The 15,407-nt window shown below is 39.8% G+C and overlaps 1 protein-coding gene across 1 annotated transcript in view; it reads left to right on the top strand.

The window, feature by feature from the left end:
• The first annotated feature begins 3,872 nt into the window (after positions 1–3,872).
• The window catches only part of LOC101326921 (phosphatidylinositol-binding clathrin assembly protein), a 37,255-nt gene continuing 25,720 nt past the window's right edge, over positions 3,873–15,407 (top strand). Inside the window, exons 1-8 of the mRNA XM_073798763.1 lie at positions 3,873–4,099; positions 4,541–4,683; positions 7,809–7,884; positions 8,814–8,916; positions 9,081–9,174; positions 9,295–9,406; positions 10,307–10,413; positions 11,136–11,177. Coding sequence (XP_073654864.1) covers positions 4,021–4,099; positions 4,541–4,683; positions 7,809–7,884; positions 8,814–8,916; positions 9,081–9,174; positions 9,295–9,406; positions 10,307–10,413; positions 11,136–11,177 — 756 coding nt within the window. The 5' untranslated portion in view covers positions 3,873–4,020. The remainder of the gene's footprint in view (positions 4,100–4,540; positions 4,684–7,808; positions 7,885–8,813; positions 8,917–9,080; positions 9,175–9,294; positions 9,407–10,306; positions 10,414–11,135; positions 11,178–15,407) is intronic.

The raw sequence follows: 15,407 nt of genomic DNA, 5'->3' as shown, positions 1-15,407 counted from the left end.
CAAAACCACAATAAGATTATCACCTCACACCTGTCAGGATGGCTATTATCAAAAAGACAACAAATAACAAGTGTCAGCAAGGATGTGGACAAAAGGGCACCCTCGTGCAGTGTTGATGGGAATATAAACTGGTACAGCCATTATGTAAAAAAGTATGAAGTTTCTTCAAAAAATTAAAAATAGAACTACCATATGATCCAGCAATCCAACTTTTGGGTATATACCCGTAGAAATGAAGTCAGGATCTCAAAGATATATGCATTCCCATTTTTATTGCAGCAATATTCACAACAGTCAAGATATGGAAACAATCTAAATTCCATTGACAGATGAATAAAGAAAATGTGTGTGTACATATATATATATAAAATATATTTTATATATATATAAAATGCAGCCATTAAAAAGAAGGAAATTCTGCCATTTGTGACAACATGGATATACCTCAAGGATATTATGCTAACTAAGTGAAATAAGCCAAGCACAGAAGGACAAATAATGTATGATCTCACTTATATGTGAAATCTGAAAATGTTGAACTTATTTAACCAGAAAGTAGAATGATGTTTGCCGGGGGCTGGGGGGTGGGGGAAATGGGGAGAAGTTGGTCAAAGGGTACAAATTTTCAGTTATAAGATGAATTCATTTAAAAAAAAGATGAATGAGTTCTAGTGATCTAATATACAGCATTGTGAACACAATTAATAATACTGTACACTTGAAATTTGCTAAAATAATAGATCTCAAGTGTTCTAACCACAGAAAATATTTTAAGTATGGAGGTGATGGATGTGTTGACTGTGGTGATCATTTCACAATGTATACATATATTAAATCCTCATCTTGTACACCTTAAAAGAAAACATCATGTTGGGACTTCTCTGGTGGCGCAGTGGTTAAGAATGCACCTGCTAATGCAGGGGACACGGGCTCGAGCACTGGTCCGGGAAGATCCCACATGCCGTGGAGCAACTAAGCCCGTGTGCCACAACTACTGAAGCCTGAGTGCCCTAGAGCCCGCTTGCTGCAACTACTGAGTCCGCATGCTGCAACTACTGAAGCCCACGTGCCTAGAGCCTGTGCTCCGCAACAAGAGAAACCACCGCAATGAGAAGCCAGCACACTGCAATGAAGAGTAGCCCCCACTCGCCACAACTAGAGAAAGCCCACGTGCAGCAATGAAGACCCAACGCAGCCAAAAATAAATAAAATTTTAAAATAATAATAAATAAAAACGTGTCTTTAAAAAAAAGAAAACATCTTGTTGTACAACCTAAATATATACAATTTTTATTTGTTAATCATATCTCAGTAAAGCTGAAGAAAAAGATAAACTCAATCAAAAAATTAGCAAAGGATCAGAATAGACATTTCTCCAAAGGAGATACACAAATTGCCAATAAGCACATGAAAAAATTCTTCTAAGTCATTAGTCATCAGGGAAATGTAAATGAAAACCACAAAGAGATACCACTTCCAACCCACTCAGATGGCTATAATCAAACAAATGGAAAACAAATATTGGCAAGGATGTGTAGAAATTGGTACCCTCATACACTGCTGGTGGGGTTGTAAAATGGTTCAGCCACTATGGAAAATAGTTTAGTAGTTCCTTACAAAGTTCAACACAGAATTTCCATATGAACATGCAATTCCACGCTTAGGTATGTACCTAAAAGAAGTGAAAACAGGTATTGAAAGAAATACTTGCATGTGAAGCAGTATTCACAATAGTTCAAAAAGGGAAACAGCCCACGTGTTCATGAATGAACAAATAAACTGTAGTATATCCACACAATGGAATATTATTTGGCCATAATAAGAAATGAAGTACTGATTCATGCTACAACATGAATGAAGCTGTCATATATTATGCTAAGTGAAGGAGCCCAGTCCCCAAAGTCCACATATTGACTGAGTCCTTTTATATGAAATGTTCAGAATAGGAAAATCTTCAGAGACATAAAGTAGAATAGTGATTGACTAGGGATGGGAGGTTTAGGTGGAAATGAAGAGTGATGGCTAATGAGTGTGGGGTTTCTTTTTAAGGTGGTGAAAATGTTGTAAATTGATCTTGGTGCTGGTCATACAACTCTGAATACACTAAAAACTACCAACTTGTAGACTAAATGGGTGAACGGAATGATATGTGAATTAAATACCAACAAAGCTACTTGAGAAAACATGCTCTGAAAGGACAGAAGTGATATCAAAGTAATGTGTGTGCCTTTCTAAACCAACTTCAACGTTCTTTAAAGTAATACATAAACATACAGCACTCAGTGAATTAAGAATATTTGACATCTATACAAAATTACACAGGAAGAAGCAGAAAAATGTTACTGATACCAAAGAGAAAAATAAGTCAATAGAAACAGAGCCAGAAGGAATTGGTTGATAAGCATATATTCTTGATAGTTATTATGATATCCTCAAGGGTTTAAAGGAAAATGTGAACATAATGAGGAGAGCATTGAAAGATAAAAAGAGTCAAATGGAAATTCTAGAGATGAAAAATACCTTACTGAAAATGCAAACTGTCCTAAATGGGATTAAGAGAAGATAATCTGCAAAAGAAAAGATCAGTGAACTTGACGACATAGCAAAAGAAAGTCTGCAACGTAAAGTGCAGGGGGGAAAAAGGCTGTTAAAAATGCAAATGGGGCTTCCCTGGTGGCGCAGTGGTTGAGAGTCCGCCTGCCGATGCAGGGGACACGGGTTCGTGCCCCAGTCCGGGAAGATCCCACATGCCGTGGAGCGGCTGGGCCCGTGAGCCATGGCCGCTGAGCCGGCGCATCCGGAGCCTGTGCTCCTCAATGGAAGAGGCCACAACAGTGAGAGGCCCGCGTACCGCAAAAAAAAAAAAAAGAAAAAGAAAAAAATGCAAATGAACAGAGTCTCAGTCACTGGTGATACAATATTAATAACAGTAATACACATGTAATGGAACACTGCATCGAACAGTAGAAAAATATGTGGTTTTCAAGGGTACACAGAAGATTTACCTTTTAGAGCATATATTCTGTTCTATAAAATAAATCTCAACAAAATTTAAAAGATTTAAATAATAAGAAACATGTTCTTTGACAACAACAAAAGCAGTACTTAACTCTAAAGTCCTATATTATAAAAGAAGAATCTTAAATAAGTTAAGCTAATGTCCTTAAGAAACCAGAAAGTGAAGAGCAAAATAAACTGCAAGCAAGTAGAAGCAATGGAATAATATAGATAAATACGAGCAGAAATCAGTGACATAGAAAAGAGAATATAGAGAAAATCAGTGAAAGCAAAAGGTGGTTCTTTGAGAGGATCAATAAAATTGATAACTGTCTAGCCAGATATACCAAGAAAAAAAAAAGAGAGAGAGAGAGAAGACATACATTAACAGTACCAGGAAAGAGAGAAGTAACGTCACTGCAGATTCCAGGGATAAAAGGAATAGTATGAACAAGTCTATGGACTTCGGTATGTGATGCTGGGTGAAGGGTTGCAGGACATGGACTCGGGCAGCATACAGTTCCCATCACACGTGACGGAAGCCTCCCTAACGAGGCCACGTCAAGGATTTCCAAAGCACTATCACAGGACCGCTTGACTTCCCAAGACCTGAAGATCTCGAGATCTTTCACCTGGAGTCCCCAACATGTCCCTCTTTCTCATGATATTCATTCAATAGTGGTTATTTTCTTACTGAGCGTCTACCATGCCAAGGGTCTGCGTTAGCGCCCCGCCCCCCAGATGCTCCGTCCCACGTGGGATCCTGTCCCCTGAACCCGCTTCTCCGGCCCCGGCGCCTTGTGACGTCACGTCTCACCTCATAATTATGCAGGCGTGCGTCAGGCGGCACGAGGACAGAGTTGCCTGGCGAACACCACCTGCGGGGCCAGGCCTTTCTTCCGTTACGTCACGCGCCCATTTCGTCGTTCGCCGTGCTGGTCCCGGATCAGTCCGCCGGCCCAGAAGAGGAGGGGCCAGCCTTCGTGGCCATTACCCTCGTAGCTGGCGGCTGGCGACGCACGCATGGGGTCGTCCGCATCCAAGGCTGCCCTCAGAGCGACCACCGACGAGCCCTCCGAGCCCGGGCCGAAACACCTGGCAGGTGAGTAGGCCCCGGTACGGCGCCGTCTCCGCACCTCTAACGGCTGCGGCTTGCGGCCTCCCAGCCCCTCCCCCACGCCCCTCCCCCACGTCCCCCACGCCCCTCCCCCACGCCCCTCCCCCACCACGACCCCCGCAGTGTACTTCGGGGGGGGGGGTGGCGGGGGGCCTTTGATTGAGTCTGGAACACAACCACTGGCCTCTTTAACTCCAAGCATCTAACTCTTTACCAGTTCCTCATGTACCTTAGGACGGCATTAAATATCATGTAACATGTCAGTACAAATTGTAGTACTCGTAATGAAGAAAATGTTTTGGATTATTCCCTTTGTCACTTCTCTGAGATTTGATTGCATCTGTATTTAAGTTAAAGTTACCAATTTTGGTTTTGAAAGTTATTTCTCAGTCTGTATTTTAATGCTCGTCACTGTCTCTAATTTAGCTCTAATCCAGTACATAAATGGAACAAATAGGAGTGTGAAACATCTGGCTGATATTCTTTATGAGAAAACTGGGAGCAGCAGCTGGGTGGTGGTGTTCAAAGCCCTGATTACTGTGCATCACCTTATGGTGCATGGAAATGAGGTGAGCATGGCATCTATTCAAAGGCTAGTCATTTCCTTACTTTTATGACAAAGGACTTTCAGTACACAGTTGCTGAATATGCTTAGTTTGTCAAGGACTTACTACATTTGTTTTAAATGGAGAAAACTGATGCTCTCTTTTATTTTAAAGATGGTTATCGGTTTTTATCCTACCTCTTTTGCTTTCATTAGTGACAAGTGGGGGAAGTACGTAGCGGTAGATATTAAAAAACAAATTTTTCCATTCTTACTTATGAATATATCTTTGCAATCGTATTTAAAGTATATTATTTTAACCACTGGATAATAAAGTGGATAATAGAGTGGCTATTTCTCTCAATTCTTTAGATGATTTAGACCAAAAAAAGAGAAAACCCTCAAAAATGTATTGCTGCATAACTGCTTTACTTTACCAGGTAAAGTAAAGCAGAGTTATTACAGCATCACCTCAAGAGCTCTCCCCACACACACTTTTTGTGTTTTACAGAACAACTGAAATGTTCTACAACATTAAATTACTTATTATTTTCTACTTTAAATTAACTTTTGTCTCAGTAACCTTTGCATTAAAAAAATAAGATTTAGAAATTGATTGCGGTTTGAAACTTATTAAGAAGCAACAGTGATTACACAGTATGGTATTGGTAAAAATAAACATATATATATAAAGGGAATGTAATAGATCAGAAGTAGAACTGTACTTATATGGGAGCTTGCTGGCACTAAAAACGGGGAAAGTATGCAATTTAAAATAAAGCCTTTTGGTACAAATAACATCCCTATGGAAAAAATAGAATGAGATCTTTATATTACTCCATATAAAAATAAATTCCACATGAATGAAATATCTATAAATGCAAAAATCTAAATTTAAAATTGAAGAAAATGTAGGAGAATATGCTTATGACATTTTATTTTTTAAAGAAGATGTTGGGAGTAGGAGTTTATTAATTAATTTTATTATTTATTTTTGCTGTGTTGGGTCTTCGTTTCTCTGCGAGGGCTTTCTCTAGTTGTGGCAAGCGGGGACCACTCTTCATCGCAGTGCATGGGCCTCTCACTGTCGTGGCCTCTTGTTGCGGAGCACGGGCTCCAGACGCACAGGCTCAGTAGTTGTGGCTCATGGGCCTAGTTGCTCTGCAGCATGTGGGATCCTCCCAGACCAGGGCTCGAACCTGTGTCCCCTGCATTAGCAGGCAGATTCTCAACCACTGCGCCACCAGGGAAGCCCTGCTTATGACATTTGAGTAGGGAAGACACCATAAAGTTGCAATAAGATGTTTGCAGCACATATACTACAGACAAAAGATTGATATTTGGACTACATTATCAGTAAGAAAAAAGCAGTACACTGGAATAATGAGCAAAAGAAATGAACAGACAGTACATAGAAAAGGAAACCAGAGTGGCTGATAACCATCTGAAAACATACTCAGATAAGCACAATTTAAAATGTGTGACAGGACTCCCCTGGTGGCACAGTGGTTAAGAATCCGCCTGCCAATGCAGGGGACACGGGCTCGAGCCCTGGTCTGGGAAGATCCCACATGCCGCGGAGCAAATAAGCCCGTGCGCCACACACTCTAGAGTCTGTGCGCCACAACTACTGAGCCCATGCACCACAGCTGCTGAAGCTCGCGTGCCTAGAGCCCGTGCTCCACAGCAAGAGAAGCCACTGCAATGAGAAGCCCGCGCGCTGCAACAAAGAGTATCCCCTGCTCGCCACGACTAGAGAAAGCCTGCGCATAGCAACAGAGACCCAACACAGCCAAAATAAAATAAAATAAAATAAATAAGTTTATAAAATAAATAAAATGCGTGACAGTATCAAGAGCTGGGACCCTGAGGAAATGGGAACTCACATACCCTGTGGATGCCATCCATACGTTTCCATATCAGGAATGAGAGAAGTAACATCACAACAGATTCCACAGATATTAAGAGGATGATAAAGGAATACTATGAACAACTCTGTGGACTTCTGTGTCTGATGCTGAGTGAAGGGTTGGAGAGGAGTGCTTTGAGACATGTTTAATAAAATTGAAAATGCCCAGTGACCCAGCATACACTTCTCATAGCATGTTTATAATAATTAAAAGTTGGAAATCACCTGAATTTCCATCAGTGGGCAACAGATAACTAAAATGAAGTGTGTTTATACAATGAAATACTAATAGGATGTATACCAACAAGGCTAGATCTCAAAAACAATGCTAGTAGAGTCCAATATCATTTATATAAATTTTTAAAATTCACAGTTAATATTTGTCCACAGAGCAAATATATATGAAGCTATAAAGAAAATAGGCTGTAAAGGTAATACATTAAAATTATGATAATGGTTAATTCCAGGTAGGAGAAGGAAATTGAACTTGGGGATGGGGCAAAGGGCACTTTTAACTTTACCTGTAAGACTTTATTCCTCTTATTTTAAAAATAGACTTGAAGTAGATATGTCCAAAAGTTAGCAGTTGTCATTTATGGGTAGTGGGGTACACAGATGTACCAGATTATTGTTTTATTTTTCTATTAATTATTAAGTAATTTAACATCAATTATTAAAATAATTCTATAATTACAGTTGACCCTTGAACATCATGGGTTTGAACTGCACGGGTCACTTGTATGTGGCTTTTTTCCATAGCAAATACTATAGCACTACAGTATCTGTGGTTGGTTGAATCATGGACGTGGAATCATGGTTACAGAGGTACAGCATCTACAGAGAGCTGACTATAAATTATATGTGGATTTTCAACTGCATGGTGGGTTGGCGCCCCTAACCCCCGAGTTGTTCAAGGGTCAACTGTATTTCAAATTCCTCAAAATTCAAAAAGGGAGAAATGGCTAGATAGAAAGTCATGGGTGAAAAGTGTGTATTCACATTAGCTTTCATGTTTAACCCCTCATTTATTTAGTGGGTATATAAGCAGACTAGGCAGCATTGCATATCCTTAAGTTGGCTTGCCCAGGCTGTGATGGTGCTCGCCTTAATCAATGCTCCTGAAATAGATGGAAGCTGTATGATAGAATTATGTTAAGTATGCATTCACAATGACAAAATCATGAGTGAACTCTCTTTGTGGACAGAAACTAATTTTAGAATTTGGCACATTTGTTTCGTAGCGATTTATCCAACATCTTGCATCTAGAAACTCTTTGTTCATTTTATACAACTTCCTGGATAAAAGTGTCACAGAAGGTAAGATGATTCTTTGATGGAAATATTTCTTTGTGGCAAGGAGGGAAATGTTCTGAAAACCATCCGTGGTTAAAGAAAAATCGTTCTGAATTATGAATGATGTGATGTGTACATTTTATGATGGAAAATAATTTCTAAATTCATTCATACAACACATATTTGAGTAGTTACTGAGAATAACACAATATGCAAGCCTTTACTCAGTGAGGCTTTCCTGGGTCAGTCTCCTTTCTCTGCCTGAGTTTTATTCTTTCCACTTCTCAGCACCTAACCATCTCTGTGTTTTCCTTTTCTTTTGTTTGTCTATCAATCACCATTGAGAGTGTAAGATCTATGAAGGCATGGATTTTTGTCTGTTTTGTTCACTACTGAACCTCCAGCATCTAGGACAGTGCCCAGATCATAGGAAGCGCTGAACAATTGTTGAATGAAAAAATGAATTGAATAAATGAATCGAGGCATGTTTGGAGGTTGACTAGTGAGGAGCTGAGTTTCTATCATGGCCTGTCTCTCTCCATTTTGTCTATTAAGTAGGGTCAAGGTCATTTGTTGAGTGGAAGGAGGGTGGGGGAGGGATGGTACCAATGGGATAGGGAGTGTCAGGAAAATGCTAAGAATTTACAGTAGTTTCCTTGGAAATGTGAAAGGAACTAATAAAGTTCAGTTATTTCCCCTGTTCAATAATGTCCCCATCAATACTACATCATGAGGTGATATCAAGACTTTGAGGAAATAAAAAATAATCTTTAACAGAAAGTTTGAGGAATGTTGTACCAGATGATTAATAAGCCATTCTAGTCTTTGTGCTTCAAAGATATTGTTGAGTTATATGGGTGAATGTAAAATGGTAACTCTTTGCATTTATTCACATATATGGTAAATGGTTAACATTGGTGAAACTGGAAATAATAAAAATATTTCATTTTTAGGCTATACTATGTCATCCTTCATCAGACGATATAGCAGGTACTTGAATGAAAAGTCACTCGCATACAGACTGATTGCATGTGACATCAGCAAAGCCAAGAGAGGGTAGGTAAATATCATTGGTTTGTAAGCAAGAAGTACTGAAATACATATGTGCTCTGATATGTCGTTTGTCAAAAACACAGCTTTATTTCAAGATGCCAATGTCACAGTGCTTCTCAAACTCAATTATTATTACTGCTGCTATGAGTTTCTTTTATGTTTCACAGGACGAACGGTGTGATGAGAACTATGAACAGTAGAGAGCTGCTGAACACTCTTCCAGTTATTCAGACTCAGTTCACTGCTCTGCTTAATGTTAATGTAAGAGCCTTATAAATCCCTTTGAAAAATATTGGTAAACAGCATTGTTTACCTGTAGGTGGGAGAGGGAAGTTTTTAAAATTGTGGTGGTAATTGATTACTCTTTTATTTAATTTCCAGGCAAATCCTGACGAAATAACTAATGGTATAATATATGCTGCTTTCATGCTCCTCTTTAAGGATGCTCTTCGCCTCTTTGCAGCCTATAATGAGGGGATCCTTAATCTGCTAGGTAAGCTAAAGAATAGGCATTACTTTTAAAAAATAAACTGGTAAAAATAATTTATTTGTAAAAATCTTTTATCTCTACATTTAGACTCATATGTGTTTTAGCTTCAAAATAGAAGATCCTTGCAGGGTCATATGTATTTTTAAATAATGAGACATCATATTCCTTTTTTGCTTAAAAATAATTGGCTAATCAGCCACAGAAGTTTTCAGTTTGTATACAAGTGCTAACTGATATTTCTGGGAAACTTATCAGGAAATCAACATGGGTTGCCATATTTATACGTTACACACTAAGTCCCACTCCACCAAGGTCAGATAATACAGTTCTGACTTTCCTAAGATATAGCCTATAATATAAGTAATTGCTTTGATCATATACAAGCGTATGTTTCTTAGGCTTTTCAGGAAATTTCAGTCATCATTTAGCCCTAATGAGTGATTCATTTCATAGGAAGGGTTCTCCAAACTTCGTTGATGAGAATTTGAGGTATTTCTTATACTGAAGAAGTGCCTAATACATTTGTAGAGTTATAAAGGGTAGAAAACACAGCCCCTTCCATCAGAGACCGTCAGAGCTTGATGTTAATCAAAAAGATTCCAGACTAGAAGTTGTAGAAATTAAACTATCTAAATTATATGTGTACACTATTAAATGCCATACATATTACCAACACCACTGTTCAGCATGCAGTAGTTCCTCTATAAAAATCTGTTGATTATACTTATATGAGCAGTGTTGTTGCTTCTTAAAGCAGAAAATAACTGGATTAAAACTGTAGTTGTTTTCAACAAGTTAAAATCATATCCATAATCAACTTAACACAGAATCATCAGAATGGAGTGAAACTTGGAATTGCTACGATATTAGCTCCTTTGTTGTAATTTATTTTTCTATTTTTAGGCAAGTATTTTTACATGAGGAAGAACCAATGCAAGGAAAGTTTGGATATTTACATCAACTTCCTTGGAAGAATGACCAAATTTGTACAGTTCCTGAAAGTTGCAGAGGTACAGAAATCTATTTGTATACGAGGCTTTTGTGCTGTTTTCTGTATTAGTTTAGTATCCTGTATAACTATACATCTACCCACCACCATGCCACACAAACACACAGAAATTGGTAGTTTAAACTATTTTGTAAACAGTACAGCTAGAAGCTAGAATTAGGTACTTCAAATGTACCTTCCAATGCGCTTGTGGTCAAAAACAATCTTACAAGGATTTCTGTTTGTGGCCGTGAGGATAACTGATACCAAGCTTACCCTCCCACCAGAAACAACTCTAAAACCAGGCCAAAAGATATATGACATGAGTCTTTTAAGACACCGGATAATAGGTAGAACAGGTCTGTGGTCAGTGAGAGAAGGAAATATATGAGGCGAGCTGCATGTTTGCCCTAATAGCTGATTCTGACTACTTGAAAAATTAGAACACATTTGTATGATATCCAAAATGCAGATTAGCTCTTCCCAAAACAGCAAAGGTTCAACATCTGGTGAGTCCTTTCTTTTTTAATTTTATCCTAAGAACAAATATAAGTTTATGCTTAAGTGTGCAAGGTATACGTTAGCCTGATGTTTTTCTTGATAAGGGTGTGTACCAGCCCAGCAAGGCATTCATGCTCTTGGAGTATTTTCTCTTTAGTGTACAAATTGGCCTCACACTTACTTTTCTTTGTTAACACTCCTGGCTGTAATGTTTTCTTTTTTCCCCTTTTTTTGTGATTTCAGCAAGTTGGAATTGACCAGAATGACATTCCATATATTAATCAGGTCAGTATATCTCTCATCTGTGTTTAAGTGACTTTTTTATTTAATTAATTAATTGATTTTTGGCTGCGTTGGGTCTCCGTCGCTGTGCACGGGCTTTCTCTAGTTGCGGCGAGCAGGGGCTACTCGACGTTGCGGTGTGTGGGCTTCTCATCGCGGTGGCTTCTCTTGTTGTGGAGCACAGGCTCTAATCTGTGGGCTTCAGTAGTTATGGTGCGCGGGCTAAATAGTTGTGGCTCACGGGCTCTAGAGCACAGGCTCAGTAGTTGTGGTGCACGGGCTTAGTTGCTCTGCGGCATGTGGGATCTTCCTGGACCAGAGCTCGAACCTGTGTCCCCTGCATTGGCAGGCAGATTCTTTAACCACTGTGCCACCAGGGAAGTCCCTAAGTGACTTTCTGTTTTTATGTTGTGTTTATTATATTAATCGTGATCTGAGACTCAATCATTTTCCATATACTTACATGTGTATTTTCATTTTCCCAAGAGTAACATTTATATTTATACTTATATAGACATAGGCTTGTGTCTTCTGAACAGGTCTGTGAGCTGTAGGTCTCGTAAAAGAGGGCATTCCCCTCTGAGAGCTAAGTGGCGACTCATAGTCTAACAACTCCAGCATGCTTTTTATTTTTATCTTTTATTTTTTTAAAAATATTTTTATTGGAGTATAATTGCTTTACAATGGTGTGTTAGTTTCTGCTTTATAACAAAGTGAATCAGTTATACATATACATATATCCCCATATCTCTTCCCTCTCGCGTCTCCCTCCCTCCCACCCTCCCTATCCCACCCTTCTAGCTGGTCACAAAGCACCGAGCTGATCTCCCTATGCTATGTGGCTGCTTCCCACTAGCTATCTGTTTTACGCTTGGTAGTGTATATATGTCCATGCCACTCTCTCACTTTGTCCCAGCTTACCCTTCCCACTCCCCGTGTCCTCAAGTCCATTCTCTAGTAGGTCTGCATCGTATTCCCGTCTTGCCCCTCGGTTCTTCATGACCTTTCTTTTATTTTTTTTTAGATTCTCTATATATGTGTTAGCATACGGTATTTGTTTTTCTCTTTCTGACTTACTTCACTCTGGGTCCATCCACCTCACTACAAATAACTCAATTTCATTTCTTTTTATGGCTGAGTAATATTCCATTGTATCTATGTGCCACATCTTCTTTACCATTCATCTGTTCATGGACACTTAGGTTGCTTCCATGTCCTAGCTATTGTGAATAGAGCTGCAATGAACATTGTGGTACATGACTCTTTTTGAATTATGGTTTTCTCAGGGTATATGCCCAGTAGTGGGATTGCTGGATTGTATGGTAGTTCTATTTGTAGTTTTTTAAGGAACGTCCATACTGTTCTCCATAGTGGCTGTATCAATTTACATTCCCACCAACAGTGTATGAGGGTTCTCTTTTCTCCACACCCTCTCCAACATTTATTGTTTCTAGATTTTTTGATGATGGCCATTCTGACCAGTGTGAGATGATATTGCATTGTAGTTTTGATTTGCATTTCTCTAATGATTAATGATGTTGAGCATTCTTTCACGTGTTTGTTGGCAATCTGTATATCTTCTTTGGAGAAATGTCTATTTAGGTCTTCCACCCATTTTTGGATTGGGTTGTTTCTTTCTTTTGATATTGAGCTGTATGAGCTACTTGTAAACTTTGGAGATTAATCCTTTGTCAGTTGCTTCATTTGCAAATATTTTCTCCCATTCTGAGGGTTGTCTTTTCGTCATGTTTATGGTTTCCTTTGCTGTGCAAAAGCTTTTAAGTTTCATTAGGTCCCATTTGTTTATTTTTGTTTTTATTTCCATTTCTCTCGAAGGTTGGTCAAAAAGGATCTTGCTGTGATTTATGTCACAGATTGTTCTGCCTATGTTTTCCTCTAAGAGTTTGATAGTGTCTGGCCTTACATTTAGGTCTTTAATCCATTTTGAGTTTATTTTTGTGTATGGTGTTAGGGAGTGCTCTAATTTCATACTATTACATGTAGCTGTCCAGTTTTCCCAGCACCACTTATTGAAGAGGCTGTCTTTTCTCCATTGTTTCTTCTTGCCTCCTTTATCAAAGATAAGGTGATGATATGCCAGCATGCCTTTTAAATGGACAGAACTGATTGGTGGAAACAGCAGACTATTGGGAATAATGAACTTAGGCTTGAGGCCACCTTGCCTACCTTTCAGGTGTGTAATCTCAAGCAACTCATTTCCATTTTCCATCCCTCGTCTATGCAAATGCAGAGTGGGTGTGATAATATTGTCTACCTCAAGGCAGAGTTGTGGGAATCAAATGAACTTAGGCTTTTTCTTTCCCCAGTGGGTGTGATGTGAGGCAGAGGTGGCCATGCAGCAGGTGAGGATTAAGCGAGGGTCTGGCAGCCTGCACTCCATCCCAGGTGTATCATAGGGCTTGAGCAGCAGGGGTTGCTGGCCCAGCCTGGACCTGCTCTGGGCCCAAACTAATATGGCAGGCCACTTTAGATCACTTGGAATATGGGCCAAAGCAGTCTTCCTTGGTATCCAGAACCCAAAGAGATCTACCAATAGTCGTGTTTCCTTTTTTGGGATGAGATGTGCAAGGTGCAACCGTTTGTCTTCTGTTTTCAGTGGGATTTTCTGGTAGATCCCTGGCCACTGAAACCCTAAAAATTTTACTGTTACAGAAGGCTCCTGAATGTTTGTAGGGTTTACCTCCTATCCTCTGGAGTGCATATAACTTTCCAAGGTCTCCACTGTACTGGCACCTCCCTGTTCACCTGATCCATTTAGCATGAAGATCATGAACAGAAGTGGATCAATGTGATTTATGAGGGGTAACCTGATGGTCTAGACTTCTTCTGACCATATTCTGACATATGGGTTGAGAGAGTTAACACAGCCTGGGTCAGAGTATAAATGTATAGCATTGCCCATTCCACGTGCCTACAAACTCTTACTGATCCACACTTTAGATGGCAATGGAAAGCAGAACATTCACCAGACTGTTAGCCACATACCATGTTCCTGAGACTACATTAACCCACCTCTACCAAAGAAACTATAGTGGCTGCAGTTGGGTTACTACTTGATTGATTATGCTGTAGTATGTCACTCTCCAGGGCCTGCCTGGTTTGGGGGCCATACTGGTGAATTATATGGAGATAGGGTGGGGACCATCACCCCTGCATCCTTTTTATCTTTAAGATTGGCACTGATTGCTGCCATCTTCCTAGGAGGTGATCTTGTTTATTTTTACTGTTTTGACTGGATGGTAGGAAGGTGGGTGGAGTAGAGGTCTCCATATCGTCTCCAACAGGGGAGACTCAGGACGTTTACAGCCATCCCCCTGGATCTCCCCATCCCATGAGTCAGGGCTTTTACTCTTTCCCAGTGCCTGACTGTGGTGTGGCAGACCTGCCTTGGTTGGGACTGGAGGAATGGGGAGTAGTCAGGTGGGCGTGGGGAGAAGTCCGTAAAGAGAGAGAGGGTGATGTTGTGGGGGGAGGAAATTGAGAGGATTTGGGATCCAGAACACGGTGCATCCAGCAGTGGCCTCAGATGAGAGGGTAGAGGAGGTTGGGAGGAGAAGGTAGTTGCAGCTGCAAATAAATCTTGGGTTTGGTGGCAGAGAAGGAGAGAGTTTCTGTCTGATGTCTTGTCAAAAATCTTTCAAGGACTACATCTTTATTCCCATCTTGCCCCTAGGTTCTTCATGACCATTTTTTTTTAAGATTCCATATATATGTGTTAGCATACGGTATTTGTTTTTCTCTTTCTGACTTACTTCACTCTGTATGAGAGTCTCAAGGTCCATCCACCTCACGACAAATAACTCAGTTTCGTCCCTTTTTATGGCTGAGTAATATTCCATTGTATATATGTGCCACATCTTCTTTTTTTTTCTTTTTTCCACATCTTCTTTATCCATTCATCTGTTGATGGACAGTTCAGTTGCTTCCGTGTCCCGGCTATTGTGAACAGAGCTTCAATGAACATTGTGGTACATGACTCTTTTTGAATTATGGTTTTCTCAGGGTATATGCCCAGTAGTGGGATTGCTGGGTCGTATGGTAGTTCTATTTTTAGTTTTTTAAGGAACGTCCATACTGTTCTCCATAGTGGCTGTATCAATTTACATTCCCACCAACAGTGCAAGAGGGTTCCCTTTTCTCCACACCCTCTCCAGCATTTATTGTTTGTATATTTTTTGGTGATGGCCATTCTGACTGGTGTGAGATGATATC

The sequence above is a fragment of the Tursiops truncatus genome, chromosome X (assembly GCF_011762595.2).
Source record: "Tursiops truncatus isolate mTurTru1 chromosome X, mTurTru1.mat.Y, whole genome shotgun sequence".
NCBI classification, from domain to species: Eukaryota; Metazoa; Chordata; class Mammalia; order Artiodactyla; family Delphinidae; genus Tursiops; species Tursiops truncatus.
This window is presented reverse-complemented; position numbering and strand designations above follow the sequence as displayed.